The following is an 18,117-nucleotide window of genomic DNA, read 5'->3' on the forward strand; positions in this document are numbered from 1 at the left end:
TGAAGTGATGACATGCTGTGGCATGAGACTTGTAAGGTCACACCTCCACTCCCCAGGGACTCATGTCTGCCCATTTCTAGGCTTGGACTTGGTTCCAGGCTCTCTTACAGATCCCAGGACAGTACCATTGTGCCAGGTTCTGCCCATGAGAATGTAAGTGTGAGGCTGAGAGGGCAAGCTGCCCTCTTCTGTGGTTGAAGGAGCATCTGAGAGCCCACAGTTCTCACTAGATGGAGTTCTGCTCAAGGACTCAAATGAGGACTCTTCAGGGTGGGAACTGAAGTTTGTGCTACTTCCTTCAGTCCTGGACCTTTCTGGGTGGTTTTTCCCATCATGGCCAATGGAGTCAGCCGCGGAGTCACAGGAGGATGAGGAGGGGAGGGCGGGCTGTGGAGGTAGTGAAGCCTCAGAGTTTTTCATCTTCAGGACATTTATGTGCTTGAGGACCCTGAGGGGTAGGTCCCACCTGTGCCAGCATCAAGGAGGGAGATTTCCTGGGAGGTGTTCCTGAAGACTTCCCCACCTTTTAAGGATGGTCTATCCCAAGTTATCTTGTGAGTGTTTGAATTTCCAGGTGGGGCAGAGACATGATATGTGCCCAGCCTGGAATGCCAAACACCCTAGGAATCCTTCCTTCTTGGATTATCTCTGCCCTCTCTGAACCAGTCTCTTGTATAGGAGGGCTTCTGTTGTCTGGAATTACTGAGTTACAGGAAGACCCACAATTATCCTTTGCCTGATCTGCCCTTGGGATGTTGTCCCAGGACTCGTTCAGATTCAGAAGTGGGTAGATATTGGGTGGTTGTCTGTACTGGTGTAGCATAAACCTCTTCTGAAGGTGTTGCTCCCATTTCTCCTGAAGCTCAAGGCTGAAGAAATCCCCTGGGAGCTTGTTGATGGGCTTGTGATCACAGGAGGCCCTGTTCTCAGAAGTGATTTTCTGAGACTTCTGGACCAAATAAGGTAAAGCCTCTCTACTTTCTACTTGTATTCTTAAAATGTAGTATTCCAGGTGTTGAAGAGCAGAAGGGGAAAGCAGCTGGGTCTCCTCTTGGCTTGTGGGGCATGGAAATCCACATGTGATATTCAGTGGAACATGGCATTGCAAACTTGGGAGAGATGATGGGAGATGGGCCTGATGGTGGATCTGAGCCAGTGATGGTGACTGGGAGCAAGACAAGGTTGGAGTCACAGGCTGAAATTGAACAAGAGGGTGGAGCAACTGGGAGGAAAAGAGTGGCCCAGGTGCAGCCTGCACCTGCCCTGTAATGTAATCAAGCATTTCATTGAATGCAATGGAGGAAAAGTCTGCTGAGGGCCCAGACATTCTGACAGTAGCCACCAGAGACTTGCTATGCAGAATGGGGAGGCCACAAAAGAGCTGGCTGCATTTCTGCTGTAAAAATGGTGTAAAAGAGCTGCCGAGGAAAAGTAAGCATCTCTAGGCTTGCCTTTTGTGTTTCAGAAGGGTCGTGGGATAGTGGTGTCCTGCTCCCTGCCAGGGACTGTACTGTGCTTCCCAGAGAATTCAGGGAGTAGACTGGTTCATCTTTTGTCTTCACATTACAAATTTTCCTTCCTGCTCTCTTCCTGATTGGTATCTCCATCAGTTTCTGGACACCAGGGTTAATGAAAGAAGTCACTTCAGCCTCTACTTGCGAGAGTGGGTGGTTTGCCCAGAGTGAGTCCTCTGGTGGGTGGGAAGCATGATCTCTCTTGGATTCACTGTGTGGGGAGCGGGAGAGGCCACAGACTTTGGCAGTCATCTGCCACTAAGAGAGGGATGAGATGAGACAGGTGGAGAGAATATGGCCTGAGACTGCTGGGAAAGGAGATGGCAATGGGACAGGAGAAGGCAATGGCACAGGAGATGGCAATCGGATAGGAGAAGGCAACCAATAGTTGTTGTGGGGAGATAGCTCTGTGGCTTGGTTCCCAGTGAGAGTATCATTGAGTCACACTGAGGAGTCAGGTTGGGGTCTGGCAGAAATACACAATGGGCCATGGGATCAGGAGGGATAAGATGGGGGAGAGGAAAGTCCACGTGGCTGAGGTGAACATTGTTCTAGAGGAATCACAGACTCTGGTGACTGAGAGGCATTCAGGGTTGAGTGTGACTGAACAGAAACTGAGGAAGTCATTAGGTCTGCTGAAGGAAGTAGAGGCCAGGAACAAAGGCTTTGAATCTGTAAGTCATTTTGGGGAGTGTTGACCTCTTAACAATGTCACATCTCATGGCTTCTGAACCTGGAATGTCTCCCCATTTATTTTGGTCCTTAAGTTCTTTCAACAGTAGTTTGCAGTTTGCAAGTGGTGAGGTCTGCATTTCTTTTATGAAATTTACTCCTAAGTACTTTATTCCTTTGCTATTGTAACAAATTATTTTTTCAGGGCTGGGGTTGTGGCACAGTGGTAGAGCACCTGCCTAGCACTTGTGAGGCACTGGGTTTGATCCTCAGCACCACATAAAAATTAAATAAAATAAAGGTATTGTGTCCATCTACAACTAAAAAAAAAAAAAAATTTAAGAGAGAGAGAGAGAGTGAGTGAGTGAGAGAGAGAGAGAGAGAGAGAGAGAGAGAGGGAATTTTTTTTGATATTTATTTTTTAGTATTCGGCGGACACAACATCTTTGTTTGTATGTGGTGCTGAGGATCGAACCCGGGCCGCACGCATGCCAGGCTAGTACGCTACTGCTTGAGCCACATCTCCAGTCCCAAAAATATTTTTAAAAATTGTTTTCTCAAATATGTTTTTGGATTGTTTATCACTAGCACTTGGAACAGGGCAGCACCTCGTCTCTGTGGCCTACAGCTTTGCAGGCTCATTTCTTTTCTCTAGCGGGGTATCCGTGGGAGAGTACCTTCTTTGAAGTTTTGACATAGATGACCATGTTATCTGCCTGTAAGTTAGTACTTCCTTTACAATCCCAATACTTTTTTTTTTTCTTTTCCTTACCTAATTGCCCTGGATAGCAACTCTGGCACTGTGAAAGGAGTGAAATTGGCTATCCTGGTCTTGTTCTTGGAGTTTTGCCTGATACTTCTTCTGTATCTATTACAATGGTTGTGTCACTTTTTCTATCAGTATGATGTATTCATGTTTTTGTGTCTGCGTGTGTGGACTGGAGATGGAACCCAGGGGTGCTTTATCACTGAGCCACATTGCCAGCTCTTTTTGTTTTTCATTTTGAGACAGAGCTTCACTAAGTTGCTGAATCTAGCCTCCAACTTGTGATCCTCCTGCCTCAGCCTAGTGAGCTGCTGGGATTACAGGCATGTGCCCCTACACCAGGCCTATTAACTGATTTTTGATGTAAAAACATGGTTTTATTCCTGGGATAAATCTTACTTCCCTATGGTCTATAACTTTTTATTCATTGCTAATTAATGTTTTCTTTTATCCTGTTAAGTGTCAAAAGTACCTGTTATTAGTTCATCCTGTGTTTTTTATTGATCACTGAAACTTTTTCATTTTTTTACAAAAATGTGAATGCAAAGAAGAAAACTGTTTTGTTTCTTGGTGAAGCATCAGAAGGAGAATTGGAGTGTCTTTGGTGTTTGAGGGCAGTTTGTGATGTAGTGAAGTTTTCCTCATCTTGTTTTTGGCATTTTTCATGACAGGCAAGTCTAAGAGAAATACAGAAGCTGACAATGAGCTGGGAGGGTGTGTGACTTGGGGTTGTAGGGGTGTATTTGTGCATGTGTATGCATCTTCAAACCTCCGGCACCTCACATAAGGAGCCAGGCCAGGACAATGGAAATTCCCTAGGAAATATTTAGTATTTTATGTTTCTTTTCTTTTTGCAATATGGGGGATAAAACCCAGGGCCTCCAATACACCAAGCTACCAGGGGGTAGCCCAATCTCTCTTCTGTATTATTATTTTTTTTGAGGCACTATAAAACTAGCTTCAGTAGATTTATGAAATGCTCTTGGGTGCTAACTTGTGTCATTAAAAGACAAATCAGTAAAATCTTCTCAACTCTCTCTTTTAATTCATTTTCTTTTAGTCTCAGATCAGTGTACTGGAGGGAGTCTCTTGTCATGATTTGCAGAAATTTGGCAGCCTTGTGTCTGCTGTGATCACCAAGTCCTGACCCAGGAACAACAGGGAGTCTGTGGAAGGCCTGGATGAGATTCTTGAACACCTGCTCACGGGGCCTGATGTGAAGCAGCTCTTCAAGTTGCACGGTGCGTGTAGGACTGGTTGGAGTTTCTGTCCTTCCTTGGGCAAATGAAGAGGCAAGGTAGTGAACCTGGTCCTCAGCCTGCATGTGCCGAGGTTTGGTAAAGGCAGGATGCATGGAGGTGCCCAGGCAGGTGTTAGGCATAAAGAGCTTCTAACACTAGAACCATTGTCTGCTGAGTGCCTGCTGAATATGTGTTCCTGGGGGGACACACGGTCCTTGAAGCAACCTCTCTGAAAGTCCCCAAGCCCCTTGATTTCCAGATGAGGGAATGGAAGTACCCAGGGCACATTGCTTAACCAGGATGTTGGAGACTCACTGTGTCCAAGATAACAAATGATTAGAAATCAGTCCAAGCCCAGCTTGCCTCCCTGTGAAGCTCATGTGTCACATTTTGAGACCAATATTGATAACTAACACAACATGAAGTGACTCTTCAGCTATCACCTTCCCAAGTGTCGTGTGTTGCCCTGGAAATGATGGTGCAGGTTTATGTGTAAATTGCTAGATTCAGATCCTGTAGTGGGAAAGCACTTGTGTGGCAATAAAAACCCAGGGCCAATGATTGTCTCAGCCAAACCAGCTGCTCTGTTCTACACCAGGTCATAGGCAGGAGTAGTGTGTGGTTCTGACGGTGGCTGCTGTGTGCACGGGCCACAGCAGCCTGCTGGGGAAGAGTTCACTGTCACACTCCACAGCATGCATTTAAGGCTCCTCCTTGTCTTTTCCTGGCTTCATGGTTTCATTCCTTTTATCACTGAGTAAAGTCCCCTTGTCTGGATGTGCCTGGGTTGGTCCATTCTCCCACTGAAGGTCATCTCAGCTGCACTCTGTATAGGGGTGATGCTGGGGATGAACCAGGGATTCATGCCTGCTAGCCTAACACACTACCATCAAGCTGCACCCCAGCCTCCTGTTATCTTTGTTTTGTTTTGTTTTTTAAAAGAGAGAGAGAGAATTTTTTTAATATGTATTTTTTAGTTTGGGGTGGACACAACATCTTTATTTTATTTTTATGTGGTGCTGAGGATCGAACCCAGCGCCCTGTGCAGCCAGGCGAGTGTGCTACCCCTGGAGCCACATCCCCAGCCCCTTATCTTTGTTTTTTATGGTAAAAATAAACTTGGTCTTCTCATAATACTATATGAACCTCATATTACTGTGAGATAGTCTGGCAGTTAAACTAGTCATGTTTTAAAATATTGTCCTCTAGTTGCTCCAAAAGCTCATGTTCCAGGTTTTGATCCACAGACAAGATAGGCAGAGCATGAAGCTGCAGCATGGATATGCCTCCTTCCTGGGTGCTGTGCAGATGCTTCCCTGCACCCGTGGAGTGGCCTCTGATGTGAGCTTGTCCTGTTGCAGTTTATTTTCCTACTACTGCAGGGATTCTCAAGACAGATGTGCCGGGTTTCTGTACTTGTGACTAAAAGGCTCAGGGATCACTCCAGTTGAACTGGGCTGACTGGGTACACCAAATAAAATAAAAGAGACACAAATACCTTTTTGTTTGGGGTCGCAGTGACGGCTCCTCTGACTTTAAGGGTCCGCAGGAAGAGAGAGAGAGTGAGAGCACGTGCTGACCCCTTTTATTGAGGAGAAGCTATTCAAATGAGGCAAGGGGTCAGGTTTCAGGGGGCTGAGTCTATCTTTATGATGTCTGTTGTCAGCATGTTGACTGACATCTGAGTAGGCCACATCCAAGGGCATAGTAAGAGAAGGGGACACACACAGGCACTTCCATGAAAGATTCTATCCTAAGCAGGGCAAGGGGTTATATTACAAAGGAACAGGTGAGCATAACTTCACCCATGGTGCTGTAGCAAGACACATCTATGCACAAGGCACTGTCCCTCAAACCCAAGAAGGATGGGGAAAGCTTTGCCACATTTCTGTGACTGAGTACATCAGCACCCAGCCAGGGAGTATGACTCAGTCACGTGCAAGGTTGGTCTCCCACAAGGTGAATTTCCAAGAATATCATATGTAGTTCAAGAAATACGTTCACTGTAGCATGGGCTCAGGACTTCAACCCTGAGCATTGTGGTTCTCCTGGCTGACTTTGGCCATTGGAAGGGTCTCCTCCTCCCAGATAGGAGATGCACTAGGTTAAGACCTGAACCTCATAGATACAGGCATAGCTGAGTGAGGCATCAGCGCATTTGGAAACACCACTGACTGCTGCCAGCGCCGTGTGGGCATGGGGCTGGTGAGAGGTTCTAATGGCAAGGAGAGGGGAGGGCCGCATGCTCATTGTGCTCGTTATCTTCTCAGGGACAGATGAGAAACTCTTAGCCAACATCACAGAGGACGCCAAGAGGTTGATGGCTGCCGCCAGCTCTGTCTTCACAGAGGTTGCTGGTGATGTCCTGAATGGGTCCATATTGGTCAGACGATTGGAGCTGATCCTGAAGCACAAAAGTCAGTTTCTGGACCTGTGGCAGTTAGGTGAGCTGAGGCCAGGCTGGTAAGAAGCCTATGTTCACATGTGTGCTGGCTGTCCTCCTCTCTACCACCAAGTGGGGGCCTCCTTGTCCTTCTGATGGTGACTGTGGGGCACTCCCAGGGAGAGAAAGGGATATCGTGAAGTTTGTTTCCTTTGGCTGACTTTGTCATTATTTTCCAGAGACAGAAAGTTCTTCATTCCAAGAGAAAAATTGTGACATGGAAGAGACACTGGACTGGAGGATGGGCGAAGTCATGTTTCTGATGAGAGAGAAGAGACAGGTGGACAGCCTCCTGAGGCTGTGTGGGAAGGTGAAGCATCTCATCCAAGGTACTGCTCCCGCAGTTGCGCAAGGAACCCTTGAGAGCTGTCACGGAGATGAAGCAGGCCACAAATAGAGGGGCCTTATTTTTCAGGGAGAAGCTTTTAAAAAACATTCTTGACCCAGTTTTCAATGCATTTGCCCAGGGAAGCAGCTTCCCTTGTACATTCTTGTTTGTGTGCCTCTACACCCGTCGATGTCCCCAATTTCCCAGTGTCAATGTCCTATGCTGGCTTCCCAAGGAGGGGAGGTGTAGATCTTTCTCCAGTCTGTGCCCTGAACATGAGGCTCCTTGCTGCTCTGTCACTCCCAGTGGTGTCCTGAGTTACTGGTACCTTCTTCAGGGTAGGGCCTTCGCCATGGTGTGAACATAGGATTCACAGGCGAGCCGTGTGGTGGACTATGGCCACTCCATGGTTCTGGCACAAAGTTTCTGTAGCTGGTAGAATTGCATTTCTTTCCTTGGTACTTCCTTTTCCCCCTTTTTATTGTGTTTATTTCAAATTCAGCCCCAAACTGAACTAGCTATCTGAGTGGATGTCTCTGAAGATCTCCCAGGACAGAGGGCTTATTTTCCCTAGCGGGTAGTTGGCCCTTAATCTCCTCTGTCTCCCAGGGTTGCCTTGGCCTCTGGGCTGGTAGGGCAGGTCCTGCATCTCTGGCCTGTGCATGACTCCTGTTTGACAGAGGGTGGCATCTACTGCTTGCTGGGAATGGGACACAGGAGGCCAGATACAGAACTATGCCCCTGCTATAGGTTGATCATTGGGCCAGGGGCAGAATTTCCTTCAGAGTGCTGCCTGAGTGCTGCATTGGGATGTCAGATGCATTCTCGCTACTGATCCTCTGTATGGAGCTTGTTGTCCTTCTCTGGATGCTCTTGAGAACTGTCGGGCCCTAGTGTTCTGAAGTTGACATTAATCTGTGCCTGGCCTTGGGTCTCTTTTCCATCTCTAGGATGGGGCACTGGCAGGTCTCAGCCAGAGATCTAGTCTTAGAGCTCTAGGGTGTTCTCCTGAATTGGTTAATTATGCTTTCCCTGTTGCAGGGTGCACATCAGCAGCTGCTGGGCCTCCTGGCATGGTTGCCTGACTCCCATGACATCTCTCCTGCTTGGGCTTCACTTCCTGAGCCTTCTCTTCAATCTCCTCCTATAACCTGGGCATTGAATTCTTCATTTCAGCTCTTATATATAGTTAATTTGAAGGCACTCCCTTTTTTCTTTTCTTTTTTGGCACTGGAGTCGAACTCAGGGGCACTAGAACACTGAGCTACATCCCCAGCCCTATTTTTGTATTTTATTTAGAGACATGGTCTCACTGATTTGTTTATTATTTTTCTTTTGCTGAGGCTGGCTTTGAACTCGTGATCCTACTACCTCAGCCTTGCCAGCCACTGGGATTACAGGTGTGTACCATCATGCCCCAAACTTTTTTTTTTTTTAAAGATATTTTGCTTAGTTGTAGATGGACAAAATACCTTTATTTATTTATCTTTATGTGGTGCTGAGGATAGAACCCAGTGCCTCACATGTGCTAGGTGTGTGCTCTACCACTGAGCCACAATCCCAGCCCCTCCCTTTTCTCTTGAAATATTCATTTATATACTATGTTCTTGTGGTTCATGGTTGCAGCATGTTTTCCCATTTTTTCCCGTTTCATCCAAGTTGCTTTTATCTGTTGGCTTTCTTTCTTTCTTTCCTTTTTTGCATGTTGGGGATGGATGCTAGGCTTTTTTAAATTTTTTATTTATTTATTTTTTTAATGGCACTGAGGATTGAACGCATGCTAGGCAAGCATTCTACCACTGAGCTACACAATACCTATTGGCTTTTTTGGATATATTTCCCACATTAAAACTTCTTCTGTTCTGATTGGAGATTTTCGTTTGTCTGTATGAAGACAGTCCCCACAGGTGGATGGACAGGCAAAGGGCTTCTGGGCTGTGACTTGTTGGGCTCTGTGGCTGCCCTTAAATTGACCTAGTCCTTGAGGCTTCTCTTGTGAGCTGGTCATATTTGCACCCCCTGCCTGCTGCCAGATTTCTGGAGCCAAGAGGGAGAGGAGGAGAGTGAGCCCCACTTTTATTCCAGTTTTCCTGCCCTGGTGACTGTGTCATCCTCTTTGTCCTTATATTGAATACTCCCTGTCCTCTGTAGCTGCCCAAGACAGGTGTGTGTCTAGAAGTAGCCTCCAGGCCAGAGAGCCCTGCAGTTGGTCCTTCCTGCCCCTTGACAAGGGGCGGGCAGCCCCCATCTGCCTCCATGGTGGAGGCGGACTCTCACCAAATGCTTCTTAAACAGACTTTGAACCCAATTCCAGTTCCCTCTCTGCCTCCTCCAGTCTAGGGTGACCTTAACATCTAGTGTCCTTGAGTGCCAGAAACTTGTGCTGGGCCTGGCTGAACTCACCTCTGCTGTGTCCTTAGGGTCTCTGTTCTCAGGCCCCAAGTGTTATTTGCCACTGGTGTGGCCATCTTTCTACTTCTAGCTTGTGTTGTTATTGGGCTTCTTTTCTACTGTCCTTGTTCCTGCTGGTTTTGATGTTTTAAAAGCATTCTCTAATCTGTCACTGGAATGGGATTTGGGAGGGAGATGGATTTGTGTTTCCAACTGTTCTATCCACACAAGAGTTTCCAGTCTGTTCTTTATCATGAAAACTGATGAACAATCCTGTGGCAGGGTGGAGGGGAGGAGGGATGAATTCTTCTTAAGAAAAAAAAATCCCATAAATAATATTAATTTGTGTTTTCTCAAAGAAGTTATTAGAAATACTAGGAAAGTAAAATAAGATGCTACCGTGTCTAGCAGTTTAACTTCCATGTTTCCTTGTGGTTTCCAAAGTGGATTTTGGAGAGATTGAAGCAAGACACTCAGAAGACCTGAACTGCAAAAGACTGAATGAAGCCATGAGGGTGAGACAGCCAGCGTCCTCAGCCTGCAAGCTGATGACTCACTACAACCTGGACCGTGAGGTCCAAAGAATGGCTGCAAGGATAGACTTGCTGATGGACAGCCACATCTTCCAGATCTTCTGGGAAGAAGCTGCAGAGTCATTAAGCCATCTCCAAGGAGAATCTGAAAGACAAACCCTTGCACTTTTAGAGGCCTATGAGTACTTGTACTCGCCTTGTTACCAGAGGTTCATGAAACTGTTTCAGGATCTGAAGTCAGGAGAGATCACCTTTGGAGAAATTAATGTCTTCTTCAAGGACTTTGTAGGTAAATACTATGACCTGACTTTAGACCTCCAGATCATGTGTGAAGTAGACCCCCAGGCCCAGAGGGGCTGGATCTCAGAGCGTGTTGAACAGATCAAGGAGTACTATAGCCTGCACCAGGCAATCAGCTCGGCCAAGGTCATCTTGCAGTTCAAAAAGGATTTTGGATTGACTGGTGACTTCAGTGTTATTTACACTTTAATAAACTTTGTAAGTTATTTTCTGGGAACTCCTGGGAGGTAGGGGTCTACCTCAGACTCCTTAGAAGCCCCAGGTTTTCTGGGAAAATCAGTGAGGCAGCCTCCTCCATGGACTCTCATCTGGGCTGCACTAAGTCTGGAACATTCCAAGCCCTGGGTTTTTACCTTTGCTTGAGACAGTGTGACTGTTCCTTAGCTAGTGAGTTTTCTTGGGTCTATATGAGAACCAAAAATTCAGGGTAGAAAAACCAACCCCTTTCCAGAGGAATCTCATCTCTTTAGGTTATGAAAGCACAAAGGGAAATATTTTGTCATCTGTCCAGATACCTCTCCTAGTTGCAGTGGGAATGCCAAATGGTACATTGCTCCTGTTGTGCAATTGCTCCAATGGTACATTGCTCAGGCCTGAATCTCTTCCTGTTTCTTAGTCTCACATTTCTAAGGTGTGTGGATTTTCAGTAGAGACAGGTATGTTAATGCTTAAAATTTAACACATAGTGTGGAATTGTCTATACCTAGACTTGAACCCTTCGGTAAGTCTATGAGTAACTCCCCTCAGAGAAGCTAACAACATGGACCTGGCTGGGCTGCTGTGAGTAGCAGGTTTCAAAGTCTATGAAAGCTTCCTCACAGGACCTGGGTACTGGGGACAGTAGCAACTGCAGCTTAGCAAGGAGGGCTGTGGAGGTCATGCTATCTTTGGTGCAAGAATGTGTCAGGCTCTGCTATAGCAGCTGCTTGTCCAGGCATACTGGAGGGCAGGTGTGGGTGGTTGCTGGAACAGCCCATAGCAAAGCTTCATCTTGCAGATTGATGATTTCAAGGCCACCCACCATGAGAGACTGAACCAGATTAGCCCTCAGCTCATCCAGGCCAAGAAGCTGTTGCAGGACATCGGTGAGCCCCGCCGCCAGTGTCTGGAGGAGCTGGCCCTGCAGAAGGAGCTGGTCAGCTGGCTACACGACTAGCTGAGAGGTATGGTGGGAGCTCAGCTTCAGGTGTTTGCCAAATGGGGTTCCTGACCTTAAGGATGTCCTGCCTCAATCATTTGCATGTGTTGGGTTGCGGGGGCAGTGTCTGCTTCTAGGCCCACAGTGGAGTTTGCATCAGGACAGCTTTTCAGACTTCTGTTAAAACTGTTTTCCTTTGTTGCTCTTTCCATCTGTGGACACTGGCATCATTTTCATAAGCATCCTGACTCCTTTTTCTCCTTCAAGCTCATTCTGCCAGAGGCCTAGGCATGCTCTTGCCCACAGAGGGGTGTTGCTGCTGTAAGCTTGTGTAACCTGTATACTTCTCTTCCAGACTAGGGCTGGGCAGCCTATGTGGTTGTGTGAACTAGACATAGAGCCTGTGTGGTTGTGTGAACTAGATAGAGCCTGTGTGGTTGTGTGGACTAGATAGAGGCAGGGGAGGAGAGGTAAGAAAGAAAGTTCAAGGAGGTGGAGTGGGGACAGCACTCACACACCACCTCCTGCTGGCCACTGAGGCGTCACTGGCTCCAGCTCTCATCCAGAGCTTTGCTGCTTCCACCTTGTACTCCTGAGTCTGCTTTGACTTACATTCTTTGATTAGTAATTAACCTAGGGGAATTATCTCAGTTTTTTAAATAATTGATTGCCCATTATTATTATTTTTTTTATTAGTTGCTCAAAACATTACAATGATCTTGACATATACATTTGATTCAAATTATTTACCAATGGAACGTGTTTTTGTTTGGGTGATAGTGTTTGTAGATTAAAGGAAATAAGGTACACACAAGCCTAGACCAGTGCCTGGGACATTGTTTGGTAAACATTAGATGCTGGTCAGTGGTGTCATCATATGCTGCAAAAGAAAATGTGTCCTGGTGTCCTAACGGAAGGCAGGAAGTGCCACACACGCTAGGTGTTTACTTAGTGTCTATCGATGGCCTCACGAAGGATCTTGCCCCAGGTGAGAGTTGTGCAGCATCATGGAGTGTTCCTGTACTGACTCCCTCTCTGCCCCAGGCATCACTGAGCTCAAGGTATTTGTGGACCTGGCCTCCATCTCAGCTGGAGAAAGCGACATTGACGTGGACCGGGTGGCCTGCTTCCATGATGCTGTGCAGGGCTATGCGTCCCTGCTGTATAAGCTGGACAAGAAGGCAGACTTCAGAAAGTTCATGGAAATTTTAAGAGAACTCTGGAAGGCTCTGCAAAATGACCCCCATCTGCCCAGTAAGCTGGTGAGTTTTGTTCCTGATTCCAAGGTGTGGAGGTCTTGCAGCCTTGGGAAGCAGCTGTGCTTTGAGGGCATGTGGGCATGGAGGCGTGTAGGCAGCCATTTAAACTGATGTTTAAAACCAGATTTTCTTCACTATGGAAATGCTTTCTTTGTCTTGGGTTGGAAGAGAACTACAGAGCTGCATGTCAAGAGCAGTCACCACCCTACAGGACAAGTGTGGAAAGAGCACAGTAGGAAGCGTGTGAAAGGGTGTGCAGCAGTTTTCTCTGAATTTAGTAACTGTCCTTTTATTTAGTTACATTTTGGTATTTTTCACAATTGATGTTGATTAATTTTTTTATCAGAAAAATAAAACATTTAAGTAAACTACCTGTACCAGCGTCTGAGTAAACTTACACTCATAACTTACCCAATGAGAAGAGATGTCCAGAGGCCTGCACCAGCCTTGGGACAGTCCCGTATGTGGTTGGAGGGTGGGGAGATGGACAGAGAGAGCAGTTTGCAGTTTTTCTGCTAGAAGCTCATTTTCTGTTGCGATTTTTTTCTGTTCTTCTGGTCATGCTCAGGGACCAATGCAGGACATTAAGAATTTAGGGCTCCTGTTCAGTCAACCATCTCTCCTCAGAGGGCCTTTGTTCTGGGAACCCAGGAGGATGGTGGCCTGCCACCAGAGAGCACATCCTGTGGCTATCTTACCAATCAACTATAAGTGCAGGCCAAGTGCATTCTAAGTATCAGCTAGAAACTTGGCACCAGTGCAGTCACAATGAGTGGTCAGGGTCCTGAGGAACAGGCAGGGTCCTGAGGGAACAGGCAGGGGTACCTGAGGCAGCCTCAGGCAAGAAGTTATGCCTGGAGCCCTAGTGGAGGGTGGCTGGAGTTTGCCCAGCAAGGGCAGAGGCAGGAGGAGGACATCCAGGAAGATAGTCATTCGAACCCTGGCCCATGTTCTCTGCTTTTATCCCAACAGCGAGATTCTGCTAGGAACTTGGAGTGGCTGAAGACAGTGAAGAAAACCCATGGGTCCATTGAGCTCTCGTCTCTGTCCCTGGCCACAGCAATCAACAGCAGAGGCATCTATGAGATCAGGGCATCCACAAGCGACCACAAGGTGAGCCCTCCCAGATTCCAGGTGCACTGTTGGTGGCACGCACTGGTCTGCTGCAGAGTGAGCGTTTTAGCCACCAGAAAATGGCTTCTAATCACGTTTTGCCTCCCAGATCTCCCCAGATGCCATCCTGCACCTGATCCTCCTTGGGGGTCACAGTGGCCTGGAGCCAGAGCGCTCCTACACTTTAGAAGAGCTGAAGGATCTTTTAAACAAGCTGATGCTGATGTCTGGCAAGAAAGACCACAAGAATATGGAAGTGGAGAGGTTTTCTCAGGTGAGCAGGTGCCCTGTTGCCTCAGGCTGGGCATACTCACTGCCCTGCTTCCTGCAAAGGGGAAGGGGCAGGGGTTGGCTTCTGGTGGACAGAGTGGCTCCAGAGAGTGGAGCTTGTGGGTCTGCAGGGTGCACCTTGCCTGGAGCCACATCTGAGGTGGGACAGGCCCTGGAGGCCCTGGAGGCCCTGGAGGCATCCTTTAGATTTGTCACCACTGGTGGTTAATCAGCTGCATTTAGCAGGAGGTGACCAAGTAGATAGTTCTGAGAAGTATGAATGGCTTCATTTACTCTGTAAATTGGCAAAGTCAAACACCTCAATATTCTAATGGGCACTCTTCATCAAAACTAAAGTAACTGAGCCAGGTGTGGTGGCACATGCCTGTAATACCAGTGACTCAGGACGGAGTCAGGAAGAGTGTAAGTTAGAGGCCAGCGTCAGCAACTTAGTGAGATCCTGTCTCAAAATGAAAAAGGGCAGGGACATAACTCAATGGTATAACACCCTGGGTTCAATCCCTGGTAGCAACCCCCACCAAAAAAAAATAAACCAAAAAAACCCTAAAATAATTGTAGATATAGGTTGTTGGTTTTTGTAATAGTCTCTCTCTCTTTCTCTTCCCTCCTTCTCCCTCTCTCTCTCTCTCTCTCCCCCCACTCCTCCCTCCCTCCCCCCACTCCTGTTATAGGTTCTTTCCTTACAGTTTATTTGCACTTCACAGTAGACAATTTTTCCTCCAGTGCAGCCATAGAGCCAGGTCCTGGCACATACTAGGCAAGTGCTCTACCACTGAGACCAGCCCAGCCCACAGTCAACATTCTTATCTGCCACCTGATCTCTTCCTGAAGGTAGCTGCCCTCTTCTAGGCTTTTCGTGTTTCCCAATGACCCTGAAGGAGGAGTGAACCCAAAACCCTTGACTTAGAACCCATGTGTGTCTAGATTAGCATGTCCCCCTGCAGTAGCTCACTGTGACATCTGCCTTATGCCCTTATTTCCCCCAGTTATTCTGCTATGTGCAGCGGCTCATTCAAGCCTTCCTGAACCTGTACTCTGCGGGAAACATGCTGTTCCGGACCTGGACTGCCGAGGTCTACTGCTGCCCCAGGAATGGCATCTCCATCTGCATGGACTTCCACTTGGAGTTGGTAAGCCAGTTGACAGAGAGTGGGGACGTCACCCAGCTCCTGGAAGCCCTCTGTAGGCAGATGGAGCACTTCCTGGAAGACTGGAAGGAGCTGGTGAGCAGAAAGCGCAGGGAGCACTTCTACCTCAACTTCTACACGGCAGAGCAGCTGGTCCTCCTGAGCACCGAGCTCAGGAAGCAGAGTCCCAGCGAAACTGCCCTCATGATGCTGTCCTTCATCAAAGTCAACTGCACCCCAGCTGATGTCTTAAAAGCCACCAAGGGGTTCAGTGAGGCTCCCAGACACCACGTGAGGACAGTGATGGAAAAATTACCTCCATTGCAATCCGCTGAGATCAGCCTGGTGACCAAGCTGAGGGCCACCATGGAACAGTTCCTGGAGAGCATGAGTGTCTTTCTGCCTGGCTGCCTGGACCTGGAGGCCCTGGGCCATTGTCTGGCTCGCCTGGCCAGGATGGGCAGGCCTCCTGTGGAGCGGTCTCTCCCCATGGGCCTGCAGGCTGGCCAGCCCAACCTGGTCTTGTGTGGCCATTCTGAGGTGCTGTTGGGTACCTTGGCCATCTACATGCAGGCCCCAGGTCAGCCCCTGCCCACTTTCGATGAGGTGCTACTCTGCACCCCAGGGACCACATTTGAGGAGGTTGCCCTGTTCTTGCACCGATGCCTGGCCCCAGTTTCCCAGGGGCACGAGGGCTACAGCCTGCTGTTTGCGGATCAGCTGAGCTACGAGGTGGCCTGCCAGGCAGAGGCCCTCTTCTGCAGCCTGTGCACACAGTGTCCCCGGGAGGACTACCAGCTGGTGGTGGTCTGCATCGCGGCACGGGAATGGTGCTACCTGCCCTCAGCCTTTAGCCAGTACAAAGTCCACCTCATCCCCCAGGCACCCCTCCATGCCATCCAGGACTACCTGGCACATCACTACCAGGTCCCAGCACAGACCCTGTCGGTGGCAGCTGTGTTCAGAGACCGGATGTGTGTGGGGTTCGTGGTCTCAGAGAGAGCTGGAGTTGGTAATGAGAGCGCTGGGGTGGGAAGGCAGTCTCTCAGGGCTTCCCAATGACCCCTGCCTCTGCAGCAGTGGGCACCTCAGATGACACCTCTCTGCAGGTGGGAAAGTGAGTCTCAGGAGGGTCTGACTCCCTGCAGTCAGTGCTTCCTCTAGAAGGGGCCCCCTTTCCACCCAGGTTGTAGTTTCTGGGAGCCCAGCTCCTCCTGGCATGGACTTCTCTGCAGGTCACTTTTTTCTTGTGTAAACTCTTGACCTCTTCTGGGTCACATTGGTGTGATCAGAGGAGGCACAGCTGCTCTGGCTCCAGGAGAAGAGTGCTTTGCACCCTCCCTTCAGTCACTGTCATGTGTCCTTAATAAGAGGTGGTGACTTCCATTCTGTTGATTTCATCCCATGAGCATCACTGTGCCCTGTCAGGACAAAACCTGCCCTCCCCTCCCTGCTCAGGACATACCTCTGCTTTTACTTTATTATACTTCCACTGCTGTCATCATGGAGAATGCCAGGATGCTGAGTGGGTGACAGCTAGGGACTCTGGCTTCATGGTGCAATTATGCTCTAATCTGATGTTCCATTGCATCAGTTTTGATTTTTACATAGAGAAGTAACTGTTTTTTTTTTTTTTTTTTTTTTTTTTTAAATGGGGATTTACCTCAGGGGTGCCCTATCACTGAGCCATATCCTCAGCCTTTTTTATTTTTTATTTTGAGACATGGTCTCACTAAGTTGTTTAGGGCCTCACTAAGTTGCTGAGGCTGGCCTTGAATTTGCAATCTTCCTGCCTCAGCCTCCCAAGCTCCTGGGATTACAAGTGTATGCCACTGCTCTTGCCTAAGAAGTAACTTCTAATCTCTCTGGATTCTGTTCCTCTTGGTCCATGGGCTTGGGATCTCATTTCCTTATTTTAACATTACAGGGAAGTCTCTCTATGTGAAGAGATTGCATGAAAAACTGAAAAAGAAGTTAAATAGTGAAAAGGTGCCTTTAAAGATTGTTCGGTTGACTGACACTCGGGTGGATGAGGGCCGCATCCTGGGCTCCCTCCTATCTTTCTGGGATGCTCAGTTTCGGAAAACGCCTATGATATTCCACTTTGATGTGACTGCTTCGGTAAGTGCCTATTTGGCAGCTGAATGGCCACATCAGAAGGTGTAATTCCAAGGGCCCTACTTGCTTCTCCCTGTATGAAGAGTCCCTTCTTTTTACACCTACCTGTGGTCAGTACCCTTCTCTTTAGGAACAAGACAGGAGGGTCCTGGGGGTTGGAAGAAATGGTTGGCGTTTGTGTATTTTCAACCCATGCTTCTCTGTCTTTAGGTACAGACTGGAACTTGGGTTTTTCTTTTCAAACTCCTCATTTTACATTACCTAATGGATATAAGTGGGAAAATGTGGCTTCGGAACCCATGCCATTTATATATCATTTAAATCCTAGTAGGAAATTCAGTACTGCCAAAGAGGTCTTCAAAGCTGGTAAGCACACAGGGCATTTGCAGGTGATCACAGCACACCTTTGCTGCTGTGGCCTATGGCCTGAGTTGACACATCTTAATTGTTTCCCACTTTCATGTTAAGGGAGCAGCGAGTATGTGTAAGGCGAAATGCATGCTTAGACTTAGATCTTAATGATGTCTGGAATGAGAATGCTCTCGTATTTATTGATTGGCAGCGTCTTGCATTTTCTGGATCTGTCAGATCCATGCTATGTCTGGGTTGAGTCTCACCTGTGCTGAGTATTCAGGAGATTCCTCTGTTGATGGCCATTGTCTCTTTTACTGCCAGTGAAGATAGAAGGGCGACTTTGCACATAGAAAGCCATTAGCTGGTGGGAGTTCTATGGTTGCACATGTGTTCGTGCTTGGAGGAGAGATCACGCCACAGGAGACTGGGTTGGAAATGGATTCCTGGTTAATAATACAGCTACTGTAGTTGAGCTTCTTTAATACCCTAAGGTGCAGATGCCAGCCTCTGTGAATGAGAGGCTGCAGAA

At 47.8% G+C, this 18,117-nt stretch overlaps 1 protein-coding gene across 1 annotated transcript in view; it reads left to right on the top strand.

Moving 5' to 3' along the window:
* Window positions 1–333: 333 nt before the first annotated feature.
* LOC143638109 (E3 ubiquitin-protein ligase RNF213-like) overlaps window positions 334–18,117 on the top strand; it is a 62,459-nt gene continuing 44,675 nt past the window's right edge. The window contains 13 exon segments of the mRNA XM_077105622.1: window positions 334–345; window positions 946–963; window positions 4,013–4,193; window positions 6,464–6,637; window positions 6,816–6,965; window positions 9,800–10,386; window positions 11,186–11,351; window positions 12,371–12,588; window positions 13,558–13,698; window positions 13,808–13,972; window positions 14,976–16,128; window positions 17,044–17,237; window positions 17,445–17,600. Of these exon segments, the coding sequence (XP_076961737.1) occupies window positions 334–345; window positions 946–963; window positions 4,013–4,193; window positions 6,464–6,637; window positions 6,816–6,965; window positions 9,800–10,386; window positions 11,186–11,351; window positions 12,371–12,588; window positions 13,558–13,698; window positions 13,808–13,972; window positions 14,976–16,128; window positions 17,044–17,237; window positions 17,445–17,600 (3,315 nt within the window).

This window comes from Callospermophilus lateralis, chromosome 17 (genome assembly GCF_048772815.1).
Source record: "Callospermophilus lateralis isolate mCalLat2 chromosome 17, mCalLat2.hap1, whole genome shotgun sequence".
Taxonomy (NCBI): domain Eukaryota; kingdom Metazoa; phylum Chordata; class Mammalia; order Rodentia; family Sciuridae; genus Callospermophilus; species Callospermophilus lateralis.